Genomic DNA, 26,885 nt, shown 5'->3' with positions numbered 1-26,885 from the left:
AATGAGCACCCTTTAATTTGAAAGACTTTGTAAGGTTATATGACAATGTCCTTTTTTTTCCCTTCTATGGACTAATTTTTTGGAAATACTATCTTTTTATGTTTGGGCATATATGGTGCATCCCCCCACTCCCCTTAGGAAGTCAATTCTGTCACTTTTCTATGTGCCCCTTGGGCAGAATTAAATTGATGATTACTTTTAGATTTAGATCTAGTAAAGGGGGGTTACTAGACAATTGGCAAAACAGGATTGAAGGAAAACAATTTTCAATCATTATATAACCTCCTGTGTTTCACTATAAATCATTATCTTTTCTATTAAGCCCCAAAGGTGTCTGTACTCGCACACAATGTTGTTCGTACTGTTCCAACTTGAAGGTAATAAAACTTCATTTCTTTGTAAAACGTTTATTATTTAGACATTATACCCATTTAAAATTGTTCTTCCTTTCTAGCTTGAATTAAATGAGATTTTACCATAGTTATTTTAGAAGTTAATTTTTGTTATTATTTATAACAAAGTAACTTGTTCCCCTCAAATTTTTATTTTAGGCTTTTTTCAAAGACCCAAATGTTATTCCCAGTTTGAAATTACTTCCAGATCCATCTGGACAATGGATTACATTAGGTAAATAAAGCTTACTTTCATTTTTTCAGGTGACTGTCCTTCTGGGAATTCACTGCAACTATCCTGGCTTAGCACACAAGAGCAATTTTTCTTTTCTTTTTATTCATTTAGAAAATACTGTGCAACTTCTGTATACTCTGCTTGATGTCAGGAACATTAAGGTGAAAAAGAGAAAGCCTGTACCCAAGGAACTCATAATATGTGAAAAAATATGTGCAGTAATGTATCACAGGTGCTACCATAGAAGTGGGAACAAGGAGGGGGTGGGTAATCAGTTCTACCCAGAGGGAAGGGATCAGGAAAGATTCCACTGATATGAGGATGCTTGGAGCCCTGGTGGCACAGTAATAAAGAGCTTGGCTGCCAGCCAAAAGGTCAGCAGTTCAAATCCACCAGCCACTCCTTGGAAGCCTAGTGGGGCAGTTCTGCTCCGTTCTGTAGGGTCACTATTAGTTGGAATCAACTCAATGGCAACAATTGAGCTAAATCTCAGTTGCAACAGGGCATGGATTTCTGACAGAGGAAACAGTTGCCATGGAACAGTTTTTAAAAATAATTATAAAATCATGAAGGAGATAATCTTAAATTCTCAAAAGAAGAACTTTGTATAAATAATATTTTCATAATATATTGAAACAGCTAGAAACTTTTAAAGAAAAATACTCAACCATTTAAATGCTTAAAGTTCATTTAAATTTCTTAACTTTCAGATCAAGTAAGAAATCAGAGTTAATAGAAAAATATTTTGTAAACAAAAACATGAACATTATGTTTTAAACTTTAGGTTGAGGCCTCTTAACAATAGAACAAGTAAAAGCATCATTCCATTTAGAAGGAGAATCTGTTTGGTAATGTGGGTTTGTACTCAAGAAAACAAATTGATTTTAAATACTAGATAGGGATTTTGTTTTTATTTTTAAATTTTATTTACTGTTATTATTTTTTTTTTTTGTAAATTCTTACATTGTTCTTTCATGGAATTCAACAGCCTTACACAAAAATAACTTTTCTTAATATATTAGTCAAAAACAAGATTACAAACAGTGATTTTAGAATTAGTAGATAAGATTTTATTGCTTTTGGTTAAAGACGACTGAAAAATTTATAGAGCAAAAAGCTGATAAAGCATGATCTTCAGACTACTTACAAAGTTAGACTGAGTATCTAAACAAATATATTTACCAATTCAAATAAAAATTTCAAAAAGAAAATCAGAGTCACATTTGCAGTATTTATAAAACATGTTTACAGCAACTTGTCAATTCTTTAAAAAAAAAAAAAAATGGTTTACCAAAATAAGTGTCCAACCTTCTCCCATATCAGTATATACATCACGAAATAACAATTGACTTTTTTTCTTGTTTTTGAAGAAGGCATTGAAAAAAGAGAGGTTCTAAAATTCCACATGTGCCTGACAGGATCTATTAGAAGTACTCTGAAAAATAGGGCAGAGGAGGTAGTAGTTCATTTCAGAAGCAGAAGTTTCTGGTGGATCTCTTGTCCTCTTCCCTTAGCTTGTTTTTATCTCCTGTTTACCTCTGCTTTTTCTCATTGGCTACCTTATCTCTAATTTTCCACTGGGGACCTTTATAAGCAAAAGAAACAGCTTTTTAAAACCACTCCTGAAGCCCAGTTGTCAGACAAAGATTAGACAGGCCTACAAAACAATACCACATGTGAGGAACATGCTTTTAGTTCAGCTAAATATAGGAGACCAAATGGGCAACTCCTGTCCAAAAGCAAGATGAGAATTGAGGAAAGGGTAGGAACTGGATGAATAGTCACAGGAAACCCAGGGTAGAAATGGGGAGAGTGCTGTCACATTGTAAGGATTGTAACCAATGTCACAAAACAGTATGTGTATAAATCTTTGAATTGAGAAACTAACTTGAGCTATAAACTTTCACCTAAAGCACAATAAAATTTTTTTTTTTAGTGGGAGAAAAGACACTCTTCTAGCAAGTGAACCAATTCTAAAGAGAATGATCATGAACCTCTTTCACCACTAGCTGCACTGCCTAGATTGCCAGTTGTTAGCACTGCTTCATCCTCTTAGCCAGCTGCCATAACTCCCTTCCTTTAGACACACTAAGCTCTTTTTTGTTAAACATATAATGGGTGCTTCCTGTGTGCTCAACTAAGGCCATTACACACATTAAACCAAAAAAACTAGAGGCACATTACATCCTTTAATTCTCAATCCTGAGAGAGGTATTGTTATACTCTGTATATCCCTATTTTACACATGAGGAGTCAGAGATATAGGTTAAATAATTTGTATGGTTTCTCGCAGCTGGCTAGCTGGAGCCAAGGTTCAAATCCAGGCTTCAGAATTCAAGACCTTGACAACTACACCATCCTGCCCCTGCCACTTACATGTTGACAGGGATTGCCAGAAAAGCACCAACTTAGACACCAAACGAAAAATAGACATATGCATTCTTAACTTCCTGTGTGTAATTGTAATGGCACACATTATAAATGCTGAAGGCATAATTTAACCAAATTCCTATATTTCTGTAATAGGATTTTTGCGTGTATTATCATTAATTTGTGACTCGCTGTAAAAAAAGGAAGAGAATCATAAAATCGCAGGCATTAATGGATAACTAGCAGTGGGTTTTCTTCCACTGAAATGTTGAAGTAGAGGTTCATATTAAGAATTCAGGCTTCAAGAAACAAAGGTTCTTGCTTTTTTTTTTTCCCCCCTTCTTTTTAATTTGCCTAGGAATCTCTTGTCAAAATGTTCATTGCCTAGAAATTCTGATTCATTAACTCCAGGATGAGGTTGAAGTCCAAGATGGTACACTGTATTTTTTACAGTGACCTTTGATGAATCCCATAGGAATGACACTTTGAGAAGCAATGAAATATTGAATTCATTGACAGCTATCTAACATGTCCTCCAATAGTAACTTTGTGATTATCCTTCATAATAAACATCAGTAGGACTCTAGTTAATGAATTTGCAAATACCTGTGTCTTCATTTTTAGGTATTAGCCTAAGTTCAGAAAGCCTGTAGGGCTCCTGGCACTTTCCTTGCCTAGGTGCTTCTCTGCCTTTGCTAGAGCTATTCCTTCTACCTGTAAAGGCTTTTCTTTACACTGCTGCCTTTTGAAATCCTACCGTTTTCTCAAGCCCGTATTCAGTGCCACTACATATGTCCAACCTTTCTTATTTCTAAGTCAGAATTGTTTTCTCCCTTCAAGTCTCCTAATTTCACTTTTTTATACTGTTACTGGATTTGTTGCATTCAATCACTGTGGTTGTTTATAAGAATGCTTATCTTCTCCCATTATATAATTCATTCAACTTAATAGTTTCATAATGCTTACCTTGTAGTAGAGGCTCAAACATGTTTTTCTTGAATTAGATAAATTATCCCTCGTAATTAATAAAAGTATACAGATTTTATAAGACTTGGTACAGTAACTGCTTTTTATGCCCTTTCATTGGTTAATCTCCTTTTATGTCCTAGTCTGTTTAAGGATATCTAAACATTGGAGAGTGGGATACTTTAGTAATGTCCAGAATAGCTTGTATTATTTTTATATTAAAATTAAACTTCTATCAGCTTGGATTTATTGAGTTGGGCAAGATTATCCTCATCATTCCTATGGTAAAGATCCATAGTTTAATTTGAGTAAGAAGTTAGTATTGTTTTTTATTAGTAGTAACTATCAAATACATATGAAAATTTAATAATACTAGAATTGTAACTTGACAAAACCCTAAAAGATAATTTAGTCCATCTTTCTACTTTTAACATGACTAGGTCTAAAATACTTCTTTAGAAAAATATTTCTGAACCCCCACTGGGAGCCCGTATCTGTGTTTAATGAGAACAAGAGGAAGTTCAGTCTTGAAATCTGTCTGTCCCTTAAAATGCCTAGGGTTCTCCCAAGCCTAGAAACATTACAAATAGCAGGGTAATTTTTACATTTAGATAAACCTTTATAGGGTCACTCTGAGTCAGAATCAGCTTGACGGCAACGGATTTGGTTTTGGTTTTTTTTTAATGAATTGAGCACCCACTGATAAAAGCAGAATTGAAAATAGCATTATTATTTTACATTCCTCAGAACAGCACAAATATAATATCAAATAATAATAATGAATAATGATTACATTTAATATTGATAATTTAAAACCAATGCATTCACTTTTTGTTTTATTACTGTGTTTTTTTTTAATGTAGGTTTATTCAGAAATAAATGTATTACTACAAACCTGTCATAAAAATTGGTCTAGTCTGTAGTCAAATCAAGAAATGCCCTAATTAATTTAACCCAGTTAGAGCAAATTTAAAATATGATTCAAAATATATAAAATCTAGAGCCTTCATGCTTTAGTTTTTACTTCCTTTTCCTCGTGGATAATTGATCACTATAATTGAGATAACAATAATTGAACTTTACGTAAGGCCCTTTAAATAAATTTCCCAACAGGCTGAAGTCATGAATATTTATATTAACATCTTATAAGAATTAACCACAATTGTAGAGAAAAGTAGATTTCTGAATTAATACAAGTCTTTTCAGAAAGGAGAAAACAGTATTAAATATCAAAAAAATGGAAAGAGAAAAAAACCTTTGCTGTCGTGTTCTGCCCTGTGGCTGTATTATTTATTCATACTGATAGTTAAGACTAACAACCATATGTTTTAACTAACAGCAATAATAGGTAAGAAAACTTACTAATAGAATTTAAAAGTATTTTTGTCCTTGAAAAAGACTTGTTTCTTGGAAGAATGCTGTATAAATGCCTCAGATTCATTGGTTTGAATTTAATTACCTTTTCTCATCATCTAAACCTTCCTACCACGCTCCAAATCAGAGCTAGATTAGATTTATTAAAATGACATGTTGCCCAATATCAATTCCTCATCCTGGGACCACTAACCCATCTTCTGAGACTGACAGACCCTCTACTGCTCTTGTTCTCTGGTCTTCCAACATTGCTCAGAGCTACTCTCTCATTTAGGATGACTTGGTTTTGATTTTATCTAGCCCAACAGAGGATTTTGCCTCTTTAAGTAGCATAGTTTTTGAAATTACTGAAGCATGCACAGTTTTCTGGCTTGAGTCATCCTTCTTGCCTCCAAACTAACCCAGCTCAGAATTAGAACATAGAGCAACAGGTCCAGGCAGGACTCCAAGTGGACAGCCAGAGAGAGGAAGCACAAACAATTGCCAGTATTACTTACTCTTCTTGAATACAATCTACTTCTCAGGTCACAGATTCAACAGATATATCCAGGGAGAGGACACACCAAGGGCCACCACACCTGGTTCTGCAGTCTACCTATAACTTTGAACAAAAGAATACAACCCCTTTATATCTGAACAAGCGCTTGCATGCGATTGTGTATGCATGTTATATATGCATAAGTGAGAAATTGAGTGACCTATTGGGGTGATAAAAATATTTGCTTTTAACTTTGTCTTTCTGTAATTTAATAGAACCTCTAGTAACAAAATCCATTTCTGAAAGGCACATTTAGAAAATAGGTGTGGGGATCCAGAAAAGGGACACCAGGGGAAATTCTAATTTGGAACTCGTGATAATTTGATTAGGGCCTGGTTTGTGATTTACCTTGACTTAGAAAACCTTTTTGTAATAAACACTGTAAATGAGATAAAACAAACAAAACTCATTGCTGTTGAATCATTTCCAACTCAGCAATCTTACAAGACAGAGTATAACTGCCCCATAGGGTTTCCAGGGGTAGATTCGAACATGCCCACCTTTTGGTTAGCAGCCGAGCGCTTAACTACTGTGCCACCAGAGCCCCTAAATGAGATCACGGGGAAATTTTTGAATGGAGAGAAAATATTTTCAAGACACCCTCAGAAACTATAGAAACACTCATTACTTAACATTTATTAATATAATTTTTATAATAGGGAATTATAAAGCATTAAGCATGATACAAATTCAGTCATATAAAGTAATTCCTGTGTTATAATTTTAATATATACAGTAAAACTTCTAAGAATCCCCTACTACTGAAAAAATGTATTTCATTTTTAAGCATTCTCTAATTCACATATCCCTTGATCTAGTCCTGAATTAGATTTTGTTATAAACTTTTAATGATTAATAAAAATGAACAAGCTTTAAGAATTTAATAAAATCTCTAATGTTTCTTTTAAATATATCAAAGCATGTCCTATTTGATTTCTTTGTAGAATCTCTACATAGTGATATTTTGGAAATAATTGAGAATACTAAATTAATTTTTCTATCTATGTTTATAAAATATCTTTTTTTCAGGAACTGAAGTGAAAAAAATTGAAGCTATAAATGTTCCTTGCACACAGCTTTCAATGTCATTTTTTAATCGGTTATACAATGAAGATATTGTACGAGACAATGGACATATTGTTAAGTGTTTAGATTCTTTTTGTGATCCCTTTCTCATTTCTGATGAGTTAAGAAAAGTAAGTACAGAATTTTAGTATTTCACAGTAGAGTTTTATTTCAGGAAACGCAAAATGTCAAAACCTTTTGCCTGACTAAAATGCACAAAATATCTCTTGTCAGTGTAACACTTTTTTGCCATTGGGAACACTTTTACTCTCAACTATTTGTGGATTTCAGTGGTTGTCAACTGGGTTGATTTTGCCCCCTAGGAGACATTTTTGGTTGTCACAACTCAGGGAGGGGTATGTAGAGGTCAGGGATGCTGCTAAACATTATACAATGCATAGGACAGCCCCCCACAACAAAGAGTTATTTGGCCCAAAATGTCTATAGTTAGTGTCACATAATAATGTGTGTATAAATTTTTGTATGAGAAACGAACTTGGGCTGTAAACTTTCACCTAAAGCACAATTAAAAAAAAAAAATTTAAGTGCGTGTGTAGAGTTAAGAAGCTATTGTACATTTATGATTTAATAATTCTAAAGGGAAAAAAAAATAGTGGTCTTCAGGAGCTCATGGTGGCCTGACTGTCATTTTGTTCCTTTTAAAAAAAATGACTTGTTAAATGCATACATAGGCTTGGGTTAATATTTGCTCTTTGTAATACTTTTCATAGAAATATTCACAAATCATTAAAAATTAAAAAAAAATGTCGATAGTGCTGAGGTAGAGAAACCCTGCTCTACTTAATAAATGGCTATTTTCTTCACTATAGGGCCCTTAACATATCATATTAAAAAATCCTTAGAGTAAATAAATCTTTTTATCTCTTTGCTGAGATGAACAAAACCATTTGATTAGCTCAGTTAAATGTTTTAATTGAGAAGTGCACTGAACTAGGAATCAGAAGACATGGATTATTTACCTGTTTCCTGATTTATTATGTACAAGATAATAATGGCCTTAGGCAAATCATTCAATCTGTTGAGCCTCAGGATCTTATCTATACAACCTGGTTATAAAATGCCTATTTTACCTCCTTCCTGGAATCCTTGAGAAAATGAGTTGAGAAAACATTTAAATGTATTATTTTAAAAGTATGAAATGTAAAACAGTATGTGTACTGTTGTTTCATGAGAAACTATTTGTTCTGTAAGCCTTCACCTGAATGAAGTACAATAAAAAATAAAAATAAAAAAATAGAAGTATGCAGTGCTGTTAAAATGAAATATTATAATTGTTCAGGGAGTATTACAAAGTGGTTAAAAATTAGGGTTTTCACATCAAATAGACATAGATTCAAATCCAGATTCTTAATAGCTGTGATAATCTCTCTAACCTTAGTTTCTTCATCTATAAAACAGGAATAATATAAGAACTATATGAGATTATGCATTTAAAGTGCTTAGTGCAATGCCTGGCACCTAGTAAACTTTAAATAATGTTAATAACTACTCATATTATTAATTCTACATTAAGAGAGAGGGGAGATTCTAATGTACTATAAATCCAGACAGGAATGAACTAAAGAAGGAGCTGATCCACCACTCTGCTCACAGGAGTCTTGTCTGCAGGAGATAGGAAGACATCTCTCCAGTCTGTACATTGGTCTACACTTGGGCAATACCCAAAAGGACTCTTTAACTTAGTTTAAGAACCAAATAAGATTAACTAATTGAGAATAACCAAACTCACAATTGAATGAGAGAACCGTATATAGTTTGCTCTTCAGTTAAAAGAAGCATATTTATATATAACACAAGGCAATGTAAACACTACACAGTGAAGATCTGATATTAATTTCTGCTCCTTAGCTAGGATTGGAAATTATTCAGGAAGTGTGTAATCTAGTCTGTATTTCCCTGCTAATCTCAGTTCTCTCTTTTCCTCACCGATCTGCCTCTTTGTCTAAAGACCTTTACCTCTAATTTCGGAGAATTCATCCTCATTCCTGCAGACAGAGAGATCTTCATCAACTGACTTTTTTAAAGGAGGATTAGCTTTCCGACAGAATTCTCTACAAAACTGCTTGCTGTCTGTCTTATTTCTCCCTATGAATAGCACCTCTATTCATGAAGTGCTCTGACTCTGTTTTTCTGCTAGTTGCCTGTATGTTTTGCTTTTGTGTTCTTTGCCGCCCTGTGGCAACAAGGAGGGTTTTAACTTGCTTTCTGGCTGGAAACAACAACAACAAAAACTTCCAGCTTTAGCCTGAATAAAAAAGGCCCCCCATTGTGCAGCAACACAGATGCTATTGGCACACTGTGTAATGTAAGTCCTGATAATAACCTTCTTCCTGATTGCTGTGGCTCAGAAATTTGACTGGTTAACTATTACATACCTACTATTTGAGGGCAAAACAACCAAAACAGATCTGTATGTGAATAGAGAGGGAGAACAGTGATAGCATGTTATTGTTTTAAAAGTCATTCCAACAAGGTTTTTTTAAATTATTTTTACTTTTAAATATGCACAGCTCAATCAATTCAATATATGATAGTGCTCATGTAAGGAATGTGTTAACTATTTCTCGAGACTTTATTCATCCTTGTATTAAGCCAGATCTCCAGGAAGCTGCAAACTTGGGCTTCAGTGGGAAGTCATTTCATTACAAATAGAGACAGAGACAGAGAGATAGGAGAGGGGAGAAGGAAGGAGGAAAGGGAGAAAAATGTGCAAAAGTTACCTACATGTATCACCTCCAGAGAGCACCTCCCTTCATCTTACCTAACCTTCACTATGACTGGCTTTCATTAAGTCTTTGTAAGTAAACTGTCCATATACGACATTATAGAATTTTTTTTTAATGTCTTATACAATAACTTTGTCATAAGTTTTCTTTAGAGATTGAAGTAAAATGTTTAGCCTTAACAATTTTCCTAATTACATGTACTTCCTTACTACTAGACAGTGATTGTTGTATAACTCATCGTATTTCCCTCCTTTTCCTGTATGGTAGGGTTCCTAAGTGTCATTCACAATTTCTATAGCCTTTTTCCATCTAGAGTTCCTTATGTGTGTTTATTTTCTCTTCCCACTTCATTTCTTGGTTATAGTTTTGTCTTTTATTAATTATTTTGGTCCTATCATATCTATATTTTTATTGTTAACTTTTGCATTCTTTTTTTAGAAGTTGGTGGAGTATAAACAATTCAATAAAAGAAATACACTAACTTACATTAATCAATGTATCCATGTCCGATAATCAACAAATTAACCAACTGCCTGTAATGCCTAGTACTATAAGAAGATTCTCCCCATCAGACAGAGTCACACTGTTTCCTAAAAAGAGGTATCAAGGTCTCAAAAGAGCAAGAATCAATTGAAATAGATGGTGTGTAAAAAAAGAAAAAAAACCAGTTGCCATCAAGTCGACTCCGACTCATGGCAGCTCCATGTGTGTCAGTAGAAGTGTGCTCCACGGGATTTTTCAGTGCCTGATTTTTCAGAAATAGATCCCCAGGACTTTCTTCCGAGGTTCCTGTGGGTGGTTAACAGCCAAGCTCATTAACCACTTGCACCACTCAGTGTAAAATGATGTTATTAGAGAAGAGCAGGAAGAGAAGTGGGTATGAGGCTCCAATTACCTGAATGGTTCAAAATGGAGTAACTGTGGGAGAAAGGAAAGGAGTGATCCAAACACTGTAAGGTGAGAGGGGTTAGAAAATGACCATTTGTGTTTAGCCTCTGGATAGAAGCAAAGGAGGGAGATGTTATCTGATGAAGTTTCCCCATTTATTTATATTCCCATTAATTTCCAAGTAAGACCTGAAGTGGCTTAATACTAAAAATGCAGTAGCACCGAAACAATGAAAAATATAAACTAGAACAGAGAGAAAGTGAAGAAAGATTGATTTAGCAGCTGTATTTTAAATTTTGCTTTATTCCTTTCACTGAATGTCAGTACCTAATGATAAAATGTAGTGGAAATAAATGTAGATCTCCCAGATCACTCTAATTGCCTCAGGATTGTTTCTCAAAATAGCTCTAAGATTATTTTAAATATATAATTGAAACTGTTTTGAAAACATATAAATTAGAGCCTCAAATTATGTTACATTAAGATGGGTTTATCATTTCTACATAGGTTTTACTAATGGAAGACTCAGAAAAATACGAGGTATTCAGCCAACGAGACAGAGAAGAGTTCCTGTTTTGTCTTTTCAAACATCTTTGTCTTGGTGGAGCCCTTTGTCAGTATGAAGATGTGGTTAATCCATATCTGGAGACAACAAAACTTATCTATAAGGATCTGGTGAGGTAATATTGCTAGATCACAATATGTAAATCTCTGGTGAATTGAGTGAATTATTTGTTTAACCATGGTGAGATTAAACTATCTGTTTCCAGTCATGGTAGCAACCAAAGTGTATAAAAATAGCACCGCTCTGGTGCTCTCCATAGCCGCCTCTTTTTCTTTCAGGCTAGGGAGTTTCTAGATTTCCCTCACCATCTCTTAGTCTTCAGTCCCTTTATTCTTCATCTACCTCTTCTCCGTATTTCCTCGTTCAGATCTGTTGCCCACTCCATCCTTATTCATAATTGCCATCTTACAGGCCTCCGTTTAAATCTCAAGGAAACACAAGAAATCTCTCAGGATGTTTGAATTTGCTTGACTGATGGTAAAAAATAATAATATATGTAATAAAAAATAAAAATGATCCCAAAGTTACATAGTTTGTTTTAAATATTCTATTGGAGTTTCTTTTTCCTTCTTAAAGATTAAATAGGGATAAAGACTTGCAAATCTCTTTTTTATACTTTTATTTTAACTGAAGTGAATATTGGTTTTGTTTTTCAGTGATGAAGGTAGTTGATTATCTTTGTAGACAAAGGGAAAATAAACAAATGAGAACAAAGCATCCCAATGTTTAGGTATATTATTTTACTTTAATAGAAAAGCAACAGAATTAGTTTCTCATCTGACTCTTGATTGTTGTTTTACTTATACTCAGTCTTTCAATTCTCATATCTGCTTCAGGCATGTGTCACATATCTACATGACAAATTGCATGATTCAGTTATTATTAGTTAATTTCTGACATGGTTTCAAAATCAAGAATATTTCTATAATCTCTAATTTTAATGAAAAGTTACTGTGTCAATGCATACAGAATATTGGAAGAGATATGTTAGAAACAGAATTTTAGAAAGAACATAAAAATACCTACATCAAATATCATTTAGATCTCATGAAAACTTACTAGCCTGCTGTAGCACTCCTCAGTGTACCCCTGACACACACACACACACACACACACACACACACACACACACACACACACACACACACACACACACACACCCCCAACACTACCACAGTGTGCTGGGCCCCATCAGCCACATGAATCTGTGGAATTCTGGAGGGGAAAGAAGAGATGGAGTAGGTGAGTCTGTTAGAGATATGTGAAATAACTTTAGGACCTAGACATTAAAGAAATTGCTGTTTTTCGCAATATTTCCTTCCCTGTCTTCTCACCTGTGATTCTCTTCTACAATTTTGGGGTGCTAAGAAAAAGTATAATTCCAAGAGTAATGACCACTTATAGATTGAGTGGCCAAAACGCATGCCATCATACAGAAAGAATAGGAATTGTCTCCATGGAATCACTTAATCAGGCAACCAAACAAAGCTGTTTGCTGTTGGGTCAATTCCAACCCATAGCGACCTTAGAGGACAAATAGAACTACCCCATCAGGCAATTAGCAAGTATTAATATTGCGCACAGAACTCTGCCAAGCTCTAAAGAGACTACATGAAGAGCATCAGACAGAAAATTTGAAACAAACTAACGGATAAGAAAATTAGAACAAACTAACATATTAAACAATAGTAATTATTTAAGATCTTGTATAAGTAAAATTTTGAAAAGTAAAATCTTTTAAATAATCAAATATTCAGTTTTTTTATAGGCAAATGTTTACAGATCTTTAGGCTATAATATAAATACACAGAAGATCAAAACAGGAAGTTGTCAGTGTGGGTATTAGCAATCAGGAAAGTCTTGATGGAATGGGATCCATGGAGGCTCGCAAAGAGGAGGGCAGCCTGTTCCTTGTTTAGGGCAGTGCATCACAAGTTTGTCATTCTAGGGGAGACTGGGAAGGAGACCGACCCAATTGTAGCAGTACTTTTCTTGAGGAACATTAAATATTTCTCTAGATGATCTAAGCTTAAGCAAGCTTAAGAATTTCTTTGCTGAATGAGGGGAAGATGAAATTGTCTTCCCAAAGCAACTTCAGAAGAAAATTATATTAAATATTTACTTATTTCAAATGTTTTATGGGAGAAAGGCCTGGTGATCTGCTCCTGTAAAGATTACAGCCTAGAAAACCCTATGGGGCAGTTCTAGTCTGTCATATGAGGTCGCCATGGGTCAAAATCAACGGCACAAGACAACAAGATGGTTTAGGTGCCAACACAAAACAATTGAACGAATTAAATGACCTGAGAGTACTGCAAAAACTATGTTCATTTACTTACCACATGCACTACGTGTGGTTTTTCTAGTTTTAGTCAACTCATGCTGATATGGGTCAGATGCTGTGTTACGTGGTTAAGACCATAGCATTTAGTGGTAAAAATAGAGAGTGGATCAATATAGAAGTTGTCATGGAATATATAAGTAGTGTAAGCTTAGGTGAAACTTGAAGTATCTTCAGTAAGCTACTCAGAATTCTGAGCCGCATAACTAGTCAAATCATTTGTACAAGCCAGCTTACCCAAGAAGTTTATTTTTTCCTGTTCCTTTGCTTGAATTTTTTATGTTTTTGCATGCTTTAAAAAAAATTTGCTATCTTTCTAATTATACCTGCAGTAACTGCTTTACAGCATCTGACATAATGACTAATCCATTCTAACAAAGACATCCATTTCTAATGTTTGAAAATGTTGAGAACATACTACAGAGTGTGATTTTAGTAGTCTCTGGCTGAAGCAAAAGGCTAACCACGTTCTTACGAATATTTTCTTCCTCACCCAGAACAATTAAAAAAAAAAAGTTGCCATCAAGTCGATTCCGACTCATAGCAACCCAATACAATAAGCCCTAAGAAATACATATTTTAAATGTTTTAGAAAATGCTTTCTTTTCAATTATGGTTCCTTTAAATCAAGTAGGCAATACTTTAGAACCATTTTTTTAGAGAGCAAATGACGAATTATTACATTTCAAAAAGGTATATGCATATGAAATGGTAAAGAACAATGATGAATCTTCAAAACATCTCACAACATGGATGAATCTGGACGGCTTTATGCTGAGTGAAATAAGTCAGTCACAAAAGGACAAATATTGTATGAGACCTGTATTATAAGAACTCAAGAAAAGGTTTAAACACAGAAAAAAGCATTCTTTGATGGTTATGAGGATGGGGAGGGAGGGGAACGGGAGATCATGAACTAGATAGTAGACAAGGGTCAACTTTGGTGAAAGGAAGGACAACACACAATACAGGGGAAGTCTGCACAACTGGACCAAAGCAAAAGCAAATAACTTTTCTAGACACATCTAAACACTTTGAGGGACAGAGTAGCTGGGGCTGGGGCCTGGGACCATAGTTTCAGGGGACATCTAGGTCAATTGGCATAACATAGTTTATAAAGAAAATGTTCTACATACCACTTTGGTGGGTAGCATCTGAGGTCTTAAAAGCTTGCGAGTGGGCATCTAAGATACATGTATTGGTTCTGTCCCACTCGGAGCAAAGGAGAGTCAAGAAAACCAAAGACACAAGGAAAATACTAGCCCAAAGGACCAAAGGACCAAATGAACCAGAGACTCCAACAGTGTGAGACCAGAAGAACTAGATGGTGCCCGGCTACCACCCATGACAGCCCTGACAGGGAACACATCAGAGAGACCTGGTCAGAGCCGGAGAAAAATGTAGAACAGAATTCAGATTCACATAAAAAGACCAAACTTAATGGTCTGTCAGAGATTGGAGGAAGTCCCGAAACTGTGTCCCTGCTGGACACTGTTAACCCGGAGCTGAAACCATTCCCAAAGCCGACTCTTCAGACAAAGATTAGACAGGACTACAAAACAAAATCATACACATGAGTAACATGCTTCTTAGTTCAATCAGATGTACAAGACCAAATGGGCAGCTTCAGTCCAAAAGCAAGATGAGAAGGCAGGAAGGGACACAGGGAACCCGGGGTGGAAAGGGGAAGTGTGCCGTCACATTGTGGGGATTGCAACCAATGTCACAAAACAATATGTGTGTAAATTTTTGAATGAGAAATTGAGCTGTAAACTTTCACCTAAAGCACAATAAGAAAATTTAAAAAACGCTTTACACTCTGTGAGTAAAAAAATATATATATGCAGAAATAATTCCATAGTTATGGTGCCTGTGTCTTTTCTACTTTAGGCATTAAACCAATGCTCTTGGCAAAGTTTTTGGAAAGGTTCCCCACACTACATATATACTCCAGATGTGAAATTGTATGATTTCAACTGAGAGGCTTAGATTATGTCTTTCAAGATGCTAATTAAGCAGTGGGATTGTTGGGGGTTTTTTAATTTTTTTTTTATTGTACTTTAGATGAAGGTTTACAGAGCAAACTAGTTTCTCATTAAACAATTAATACACATATTGTTTTGTGACATTGGTTGCCAACCCCATGACATGTCAGCACTCTCCCCTTCTCAACCTTGGGTTCCCCATTACCAGCTTTCCTGTCCCCTCCTGCCTTCTCATCCTTACCCCTGGGCTGTTGTGCCCCTTTAGTCTGGTTTTGTTTTATGGGCCTGTCTAATCTTTGGCTGAAGGGTGAACATCAGGAATGATAACACCAAGCTCTAAGGGTGTCTGGGGGCCATACTCTTAATTTCTCCAGTCTGTGTCAGGCCAGTAAGTCTGGTCTTTTTCTGTAAGTTAGAATTTTGTTCTACATTTTTCTCCAGCTCTGTCCAAGACCCTGTATTGTGATCCTTGTCAGAGCAGTCAGTGGTGGTAGCCGGGCACCATCTAGTTGTGCTGGACTCAGTCTGGTGGAGGCCGTGGTGGATGTGGTCCGTTAGTCCTTTGGACCAATCTTTCCCTTGTATCTTTAGTTTTCTTCATTCTCCTTGCTCCAGATGGGGTGAGACCAGTGGATTATCTTAGATGGCTGCTCACAAGCTTTTAAAACCCCAGACACTACTCACTGAAGTAGAACATTTTCTTTATAAACTGTTACGCCAGTTGAGCTGGATGTTCCCCGAGACCATGGTCCTAGGCAGTGGGATTCTTGTCAAAATTAGCAGAGTGACCTAGCATGGTCTGTGTATCCTGATGTTTAGAGTTGATATTGAACTGATCCTCAGAAGTTAGCACAAATTGTATTGATAAGAAATCATTCATTATTTATTTCTAAATCATTAATATAATCACACTGTTTAAAAGAATTATATGGAAATTATGTTCCTGCATCATTAAAAACCTAGTTACCTGGAGACTGAGTGACTGCCAAAGATCTAGTATAATGAAGTTATTAGTGGAACAGCCTAGGACACTAATGAATATCACTTTACTTTTTCTTTTTTTTCTTAAGAAATATAAACAAAAAAACCCAAAGTCGTTGCCGTTGATTTGATTCCAACTCATAGTGACCCTATAAGACAGAGTAGAACTGCTGATGTAAGATGGATCTTGGCTGAAAGCAGAGAATACCAGAAAGATGTTTATCTGCTTTATTGACTATGCAAAGGCACTCGACTGTGTAGATCATAACAAATTATGGATAACATTGTGAAGAATGGGAATTCCAGAACACTTAATTGTGCTCATGCAGAACAAATATATAGACCATGAGGCATTCATTCAAACAGAGCAAGGGGATACTGCATGGTTTAAAATCAAGAAAGGTGTGCGCCAGAGTATTATCTTTTCACCATACTTATTCATTCTGTATGCTGAGCAAATAATCCAAGAAGCTGGACTATCTGAAGAAGAATGTGGCATCAGGATTGGTGGAAGACTCATTAACAACCTACATTACACAGATGACAACCTTTCTTGCTGAAAGTGAAGAGGACTTGTAGCACTTATTGATGAAGATCAAAGACTACAGCCTTCAGAATGGATTATACTTCAACATAAAGAAAACAGAAATTCTCATAACTGGACCGGTAAGCAACATCATGATAAATGGAGAGAAAAGATTGACGTCAAGGATTTCATTTTGCTTGGATCCACAATCAACGCCCGTGGAAGTAGCAGTCAGGAAATGAAACGATGTATTGTACTGGGCAAATCTGCTGCGAAAGACCTGTTTAAAGTGTTGAAAAGCAAAGTTGTCACTTTGAGGACTAAGATTCACCTGACGCAAGTCATGATATTTTCAGTCACCTCATGTGCGTGCAAAAGCTGGACAATGAATAAGCAAGACCAAAGAAGAACTGATTACCTTTGAACTGTGGTGTTGGCGAAGAATATTGACTGCCAGAAGAAAAAACAGGTCTGTCTGGGAAGAGATACAGCCAGAGTGCTCCTTAGAAGTGAGGATGGGGAGACTTCGTCTCACGTACTTTGGACGTGTTATCAGAAGGGACCAGTCCCTGGAGAAGAACATCATGCTTGGTAAAGTAGAGGGTCAGCAAAAAAAGAGGAAGAGCCTCAACGAGATGAATTGACACAGTGGGTACAATAATGAGTTCAAACATACCAACAGTTGTGAGGATGGCGCAGGACTGGGCTGTGTTTCGTTCTGTTGCACAGAAGGTCACTATGAGTCGGAAGCGACTCGACAGCACCTAACAATGGCAACAATTATTAAATGCAATATCAAATGTTAAATTTTTCTCTAAGCTTATTTGATAAGCATAAACTTCTACAAGTTTTTTTTTTTTTTTTTGTAGATTTTTTTAAAATTGAGGGATAATTTATGTGTAGTATAGTGCATGGAGTCCTTGGGTAGTGCAAACAGTTAACGCACTCAGCTGCTAACCAAAAGGTTGGAGGTTCAGATCCACCCAGAGATGTCTCAGAAGAAAGGCTTGGTGACCTACTTCCAAAAAAGTAGCCATTAAAAACTCTATAGAGCACAGTTCTACTCTGACACACAGAATCAACTCAGTGACAACAAATAGTGCACAAATCATAAGTGTATAGCTCAGTTAATTTATGTATGTGATTATACCCACATAACTATCCCCAGATCAAGATTTAGAATTAAGATAAAACCATAGATATGTTCTGTATTTTGATTGAGTAGTAATATAGATATATACAAATGTTTTATATGTAGTGAGTATAGTCATCCTTGGATAAGCACAATATTTTAAATGTAATCTTCAACTTTTAAGCAGCTTATCTTAGGCGTTGTTGTTGGTTGCCATTCAGTTGGCTCTAACTCATGGCGATCACATGTACAACAGAACGAAAACTTGCCAGGTCGTGTACCGTCTTCATACTCATTGGTATGCTGAAGACCATTTTTGCAGCCACTGTGTATTTTGAGTGCCTTCCAGCTTAAGGGGCTCATCTTTCAGCACTATATTGGACAATATTCTGTTGTGATCTGTTGGATTTTCATTGGCTAAATGTCAGAAGTAGATTACCAGAGATATCTTCTAATTGTCTTAGTCTGGAATTTCCACTGATACCTGTCCATTATGGGGACCCTGCTAGTATTTGAAATACCAGTGGCATAGTTTCTAGCATCATAGCAACATGCAGGCCACCACAGTACAACAAACTGACAGATGGGTGGTGGATCTTAGGCATTAGAGAAATATAAAAATACTACCTCTCCCCATGTCATAGAAATATTTGGAAATCAGTTTAATTGCATGACTTCTGAGTTTAAGTCTGAATGATATCTCTAGTAAGGATGAAAACTACCTAAGAATCTGGAAGACCTGAAATGGCTTAGGACTGACCATCTCTGTTAAGTATACAAGCTTAAACCCACACATACACACCTCCCACAGAATTCATCTTCTTTCTTCACTCTCTTCCCATTACTTTTAAATGTGTAGTAGAAGGGGGAAAGCAATACTTTACCTGATAAAGTGAAAAAGAGAAGTATCTTCCTTTAAATTTAACCTACATATGTCATACGTGAGTTATACCTCTGAAATAAGCAGACACAAAAGGACAAATATTGTATGATCCTATTTATATGAAATATCCAGAATAGGCAAATGCATAAAGACCAAAGTTTATTAGTGGTTACCAGGGGCAGGTGGGTGGGGGTAATAGGGGGCATTACTTAAGGGATACAGAGGTTTTGTTAAGGGTGATGAAAAAATTTGCAAACAGTGATGATTGCTGCACAAATTGTAATTTGTGAATGTAATTAATGTCACTGAATTGTACACATAAAAATGGTTGAAATGGTAAATGTTTTCTTATATGTATTTCACCACAATAAAAATTTAAATAATACTGATGATATATATGTACTCATAGAGTATAGGAAAAGGGTAAACAGCAAGCAAACTGAACTCTGAGTCACCTGGATTCAGTTCCCAGAAATATCAATTTTAGTTGGATTGTCTTAAATAAATCATAACTTGTCTAGTTTTATTGTCTATAAAATTGGTAAAATATTGCCCTCCTCACTGAATTGTGTGGTTTTTAAAGGAAGTAATGTATGTAAAGATATCTTACAAATATTAAAGCATTATAAATGTAATGTGTATGTATATTTATATATAGATAATGAATATATAAATATATATCTGTAGCTTATTTTCTCAGACCTCAGTTGCTTCCTTACTATATATTGCCACAGTTACTCTTTTTGTAGGCAGAGTAACTAAAAGAGAAGTACTAAGGGGAAATTATTCTTAATATAGTATAATTTAGCAATATATAATTTAACAAATTATTTTCATATACGTTATCTCACTTAATTCTTATATTAAAAGGAATCATATTATAACCAGTTTACATATGCAAAAATTGAGATTCAGTGAGGTTAATCTTGCCTAAAGGAGCCCTGGTGGTGCAGTGGTTAAAGCACTTGTCTACTTAACAAAAGGTCAGTGGTTCGAACCCACCAGCTGCTCCATGGGAGAAAGATGTGGCAGTCTGCTTGCAAAAAGATTTACAGCCTTGGAAACCCTATGGGGCAGTTCTACTCTGTCCTGTAGGATCACTATGAGTCATAATTCAACTCGAAGGCAATGGATTTGCTTTTTGGGGCTTGGAAGTAGAATAACAAATCACTATCAGAGTTGACATTAGAAATTAGATTGTTTAATTCTTTAATATGCTTTCCTTTACCCATAACAGCTGTCTACACCTCAATTAGACTTTCACCAATCCCTGTTTTACCACTAATTGTCTCTGTGGCCTGAGAAAATCGGTTCATCATCTGAATCTCAAATTGACCTCAAACCTTCTAACTGTAAAATTCAGTTTCCCCCAATTTCATTTCAGTTGACCTTGCCCCATACTTGGATGAAACCTCAGATACCATTCTTTGCAAGCCACTTTAATTGGATATTATGTATTTCCGTATTCTGTACGAATAAGAACACCTGAATAAATACTAAAAAGGATCAGTATTTAAAATGCATTACATTTAAACTTTACCCATTTTTCTTTTTTAGTGTTCGAAAGAATCCTCAAACCAAGAAAATACAAATTACATCTTCTGTCTTTAAAGTTACAGCATATGTAAGTGTTGAGGGGATATGTGCAACTAATTTAATTACTTGTTATTAATAGTGTTGGAGTCAGCAAGTAGGAGAATGTTATGCGTAGGAGAAAAGATGTTTTCCTTTAAAAGTTGATAGTGTATGCTTTTGTTTGGGGAATAGTATGGACTTCTGGCATCCTTTCTCTTGTCTGTATCCAAAAATATTCCCTACCTATTTTGGAACTAAATCTGTGACTGAGATGGAGTAGAGTACAGTTCTCTAGTCTCTGAAACCATAACTTATAGGGCAAATAAATAAGAATGCCATACATGTCTTTATATCACAGAATCCAGTACCTGAATTTTAGTGTCATACTGTGCTGGGCTAGGACACAGTGATAAATAAAAGAGGTATAGTCCCTGCTCTCATGGTGCATATGGAGCATGTTCCAAAAGAAAGCAAAGATAGACAAAAATTGCAAAATAGACATTTTTGCAACATTAGCACTTTAAACATACTTTTTTAAATGATAGAATTTGTCTTTGGACTATAATTTCCTTAGAGAAAAGAATTATGCATATATGCATTGTAGACATGTATTGTTAGTATGGTGTACCATGCTGTTAATAAATGTTTAATAATATTAGTTAACCACCAATTTATTATCAAAGGTTTTAAGTATGTCTCAAGATGTTTTGGCAGAAAATATATAATCAAGTATATTGATTATCATTGCAATGTAGTTGAATACTAAATAATTTAGGTTTATCTTTTTCAGGATTCTGCTGGTATATGCTACCCTTCCACAAAGGGTCATGAACAGACATTTTCTTACTTTATCGTGGACCCCATCAAGCGTCATGTTCATGTTTTATACCACTGTTATGGTGTGGGGGAAATGTCTTAACAATGCTGTTTCAGATTATCCATATCTACTCTTTTTTTTAATTCACTCATTTTTTAATTTTAATTCTAATTTGCAGATAAACATTTACTTTGCAGCTTAACTTGAGTGAAATATAAAGAGCCTACTTAGAGCAGAAGAAAACAAACACCAAGATGCCTTTTTTTAAGTTCACCTGGAATACTAATACAGGAACCAACTTCCATCCTTTGTATGATCTGTACCAATACCAGTTGTAGAGTTTTTACAGAGTTAAAAGGCATTAAAAATCTAGTTCATATTTATTGCATTAATATTCAAGTAAGTCCTCAATTTTCCATGTATTTTATTTTAGAAGCTAATTAATTCTGAATTGAAACTGTAGCATAGCAGAAAACTAAACATCTGTACTACTGATTATTATTATGCATTACTTTTTCAACTTGAGTTTCATTTAATTACATTTCTTCACTGCATAAAGATTTATATCTCTAAAGCTGTGAAAAAGTATACTAGTAATCGTTGGATACATTGTACCACTGAAAAGCCTCAATTAAAAAAAAAAGTTCTGAAAGTAGTTGTAAAGTCTTTTTAATCACGTGATAAATCAAAATTGAAATTAAAATTAGCCCTGCAGCTAATACAAGAGCTATGAATAAACTGAGAGAGCTGCCTTGCTGGTATTACTAAGTTGGCAAAAGAGCGAAGAACAGTGTCTCATAGTACTGTCCCTTCATTGCATTAATACAGTGAAGGTATGACTTAGTTTTTTTATGGAAAAAGTGATTGACATGTACCCAAAGACAATGAAATGCTGAGCCTGCAAGAAATGCTGAGAAGCAGCAAGTTTGAAATACGTGTTTCTGTGTTGTAGGGATAAGGATGATAATTTTGGATTTGAACCTGTGGATCTGTCTGGAAAGCAGCTGGCAGTGTGGGTATAGAGCTCAAGAGAGAAAATTTGTAGACAGATTTGAGAGATGAGTACAGATCTCGTTACATAAACTCAGGTATATAAGAAATGTGATTTTTACTATGCTTCTATAAACACAAACAAAAGCATTGCCATCAAGTCCATTCCAACTCATGGCAACCCCCTGTGTTACAGAGTAGAACTGCTCCATAAGTTTTCTTGGCTGTAATCTTTACAGAAGTAGATTGTCTGTTCTTTGTTTCATGGTGCCATTGAGTTGGTTCAAACTGCCAACCCTTAAATCAATAGTTGAGCACAAATAGTTTGTGCCACCTAGGGACCTGTAACTCCCTCTATTTCCCCGAAGTTGTAGTGGGGTGGACTTACATGATGTCAAAATGTTAGAGTAGGTTTCATATTCTTGATATCTTCTAGCCACAGTAACATCTGCTGAGCTGTCCATCTCCCATCCTATCTTTGATCATCAGATCACACAGATCACTGCATCCTCTGACCTAAAAATATGAAACACAGCTGTTTTTTCTCTGGTGTCGTACTGTCTTTCTGAGATCTTACCCAGGAAACGGCACAGTTTTGCTGCCTCCTGGGAAGCTCGATCTTTGGAGTAGAGTACAGGATCCCTCTCTCTGAGACCCACCAAAAATATTGATACTGCCTTGACTTTCCCTCCCATTCTCTGCCCAAGGGATCTTTTTCTCACCTTACTTGGGATGAAGGTGGAGTTGGGTCTTGGTCTTTTGGGTTTATTCATATTTTCTTCAAAATCCGTGAGCCTTTTCTGCTCCTCTGAGGGCCAGGCCTTTGAAACATTAAAGTTGAGGATTAATTCTTTCTCTATCTTTTTTTTTTTTTCCTATTGTATCCTTTCCCTGAAGCAATTAGTACAGAGTAGAACTGCCCCATAGGGTTTCCAAGGCTATAAATCTTTATGAAAGCAGACTGCCACCTCTTTCTCTGTGGAGCAGCTTTTGGGTTAGAACTGCCAACCTTTCAGTTAGCAACCAAGCACTTAACCACTGCACCACCATGGCTCCTTTCAAAGAACAACAGTAAGGATTAAATAAGATTTTTTATGTATATAAAAATCACCTACCATATAATATTTTAGTATATGCTCATTAAATGTTAGGTCTCTTTCCCTTCCCACAATGGAGGCAACAATTCTGTTTGACTATTTCTTTTAATCTTAACATCTTCTAGCTTAGTATCCAGTGTAATCCTATCAACATTTGTATTTATTTATTTAGCCTGTAAGATCTTTGAGGTAGATATTACTATCTTGATAACTGTTGTATTCCTAGTACCTAGCACAATGCCGTAGTACATTAAATGTTTATTGAATGAATAACTACTTTCCAGACATGATCGCAATATCCATAGATTTTTTAAAAATCATATAAAAACATAAAATCAAGGACAAAAATGTCCCTCTGCTATCAGTCTTGCTGCCACCATACAGGTCCATTTGACCTGGGGACCTCCCTCTTTATCAATCAGTTGGTCAATCAATTCTTTTTGAGTACCAGTTCTATCCAAAAAGAAACCATTGATTCCCTCACAATTCCAAAGCAAAAACCATGGAAAGCAACTTGAAAACAAAACAGTACAATGGCCTGAGAAACACAGGTCTTGGGAATGTGACTGCTTGCAAGCATGCTTTAATTACACCAAAACCAAAAATCCAGACCCATTGCTGTGGGGTCGATTCCTACTCCTAGTAGGCCTATAGAACAGAGAACTGCCCCATAGGGTTTCCAAGGAGCAGCTGGTGGATTTGAACTGCTGACCTTTTGGTTAGCAGATATAGCTCTTAATACTGAGCCACCAGGGCTTCAAGGCACTGTACTATTTACTTTGGGGAAGGACGCACTCCCTAATCTGCTCCCGTAAAGATTACAGCCTAGAAAACCCTATAGGGCAGTTCTCTGTCACATGGGGTCACTATGAGTCAGAATCACCGTGTTGGCACATAACAGCAACAACAACAGCATAACCTAATTGGGAAGGTAATCTATAAGAGCGTGGCTATAGACAGTGGTTGTTACATGAATTCAGAAATAGAAGAATCACTGTGAATTAGGCTTAGGGTTTGGTCTGGCTGCTATGGAAGAACTGGTAGTTTCAACAGCCGAAGAGGAGAGCGAAGAGGAGAGCATTCCAAGGGCATGAAAGGAGCATGATATGTCAGGGCGCTCAGAGCCTGGCCCTGGGATAGAGTCCAGAGATGGGGAACTGATACTGATTGCTTCCAGTGCTATCTCTGCTATAAAGGTGAAGATAGAACATATCTTTGAGGAAAGATTGCTCCATTGTTTTGCAAAAAGCTTTTTAATGACCCTTCTGTGATTATGCAAATTCTCTGTATGGAGAGGCATAATATCATAGTGATAGAGAGTCAGATTGCCTGGATTCTTGGTTCTTGCTGTTACTTGCTGTGTGACCTTGAGCAAATTATTAAACCTTTCTGTGCCTTAGTTGCCTCATCTGTGAAATAGGGAAAATAGTAGGATTCCCTCATAGGTTGTTGTGAAGGTTATAGAAATTAATACATATATTGTGCTTAGAATGGAGCTAATCACATAATTTAAGTACTCATGGATTTTAGCTATTTTCATTCTCTAGTTAGGAAATAAGGAAAATGAGGAGCTAAACTGCAAAATAATGTAAAAATCTGCCTTCCTTGTGGTAGAGTTGCTTTTCTGTAGATTATTATTACTAATTTGATTGGATAGAATACAAGAGGTGGGAAAACTGGTTTTTCCTCTCTTCCTGGGGCCTCAGAGAATGTAGAGGACCTGAATTTGGACTCCACGGATTTCTGTGGCAGCACTTTGCACGCTTGGAATTATTTGCTTAACTATTTGTAATAATTTGTGTCATGAAATCAGAGACGGTCTATTTTGTTCACTCTTTTATTCCCAATGCCTAGCACAGTGCCTGGCACTTAAAAGACTTAAATAAATATCCATCCTCTGACTGACAGAGTCCTTTTGACAAAGAAAAGCTGGTCCTTGAAATGTGACTGCAGGTGTGGAGAGTGAGGGAGTGGGAGGGTGGGTACAAAGGTCAGCGAGTATTAGTATGGAACCCTCCTTTGCAGGGGCACAGCCAGTGGACTAGCAACCTTCATATCTAGATGCCCATTCGAAGTTTTCTGTGCAGTAATCCCTCCAGTTATCCCTAAACCTTTTGAAAAATTCTGCAGACTATTATAGTCTGCATTTAGCTGTACTGTGTGGGATCAGATATGAGGCCTGGGAATATGCCTGAGGCAAAATTGTCCTTGGAAAACAGCAACAGCCTGTAGAAGCCAGCTTTGAAAGGGCAAGCTGTGATCAACTGAGGGTGGAGGGTGGAGGATTTGGTTGGGACAGCAGACTATGGTGACAAATAACGTTTTCTGGGAATTGAGAGACATTCTTCAGAAATTCTGAAAGTTACTTAAGGAGGGGGTTCACAGAACTGTAATTTGGGCGTTAAAAAGAGGGACTTACGCTGAAGGCTGGAGAATGTGGGAACACTTAGGCCACATGAGCAAAAATAGGGACAGGGTGGTTTGGGTGCACATGAGTACACCTGACTAGTTAGAACTGAAGAGTCTCTCCCAGGAGTTCTTTGTAATAACACAGGGAAGACAGACTAGTGGGACCTGGTCACTGAAGGCTGTGGGTGCAAAGCTAGGAAATTTATATCTTTTCAGTAGGTAATTGGTAGGAGTCATTAAGACTTGTGACCAGGGTGGTAACATCATGAAAGTGATATTCTGTGACATCTAGTCTGCCAGTGATGAATTGGGGTGAAGAAAGTCCAAAGATAAATCGAAGATTTATTACAGTTGTCAAGGCACAGAATGGACTGGTCTGAGTTAATAGCAATGGAAACCTCTCTGGGCATCATGAAGTATGTGACAATGGAATGCTTATTAAAAAAAATCAAATATTGCCCCCAATAGGGTCAGCAGACTGAGTGAATTAAGTGTTGAGTATTTGAGGTACTGTGGGTTGGGAAGTGGGAACTGTGGTAGGAAGTTGTGGTCAGAAAGGGGAAATCCCTCATCCTGAGCCCTCCCCTTGTATTCAGATCCACAGGCCTGTCATTCCTGTCCCAGCCCGTTCTCAGCTAGCTTTGGTCCTTACAGCTTGGCGAAAACCTAGGTCTGAAGGCACTGAAGACTGAAGGATTCTTAGGAGAATTATCTATCCTGAGGGCTTCTCATTCATCCAGTCAGTAAGTATTCATTAAGAACTAATATCTATTCATTTTTGCCACAGGTGTTTATTGATTGATTGCCTTTTGTGTGCCAGGCATTTTCTAGGCACTGCATATACAGCAACAAACAAAACAGACAAAAATGTGCGTATTATTTCTGTATTTTTATTATTACATGTAAGATTGTTATATGATGGTACCCATAACTGTGTCAGGTGCAATATGAGATAGAAAGAAATACCCAGTTACTCTCAAGAAACATCTTCTTGGAGACATAAACCCAT

General features: G+C 36.1%; 1 protein-coding gene across 1 annotated transcript in view; it reads left to right on the top strand.

Annotated features, from left to right (window-relative positions):
- Positions 1-21,706, top strand: part of CFAP300 (cilia and flagella associated protein 300) — a 32,504-nt gene extending 10,798 nt beyond the window's left edge. Inside the window, exons 3-7 of the mRNA XM_004385866.1 lie at positions 552-627; positions 6,905-7,071; positions 11,083-11,255; positions 20,546-20,612; positions 21,354-21,706. Coding sequence (XP_004385923.1) covers positions 552-627; positions 6,905-7,071; positions 11,083-11,255; positions 20,546-20,612; positions 21,354-21,482 — 612 coding nt within the window. The 3' untranslated portion in view covers positions 21,483-21,706. The remainder of the gene's footprint in view (positions 1-551; positions 628-6,904; positions 7,072-11,082; positions 11,256-20,545; positions 20,613-21,353) is intronic.
- Positions 21,707-26,885: the final 5,179 nt, after the last annotated feature.

Source organism: Trichechus manatus, unplaced genomic scaffold (genome assembly GCF_000243295.1).
Source record: "Trichechus manatus latirostris isolate Lorelei unplaced genomic scaffold, TriManLat1.0 scaffold00148, whole genome shotgun sequence".
Taxonomy (NCBI): Eukaryota; Metazoa; Chordata; class Mammalia; order Sirenia; family Trichechidae; genus Trichechus; species Trichechus manatus.
Note: the sequence above shows the minus strand (reverse complement) of the source record. Positions and strands in the feature narration are given on the sequence as shown.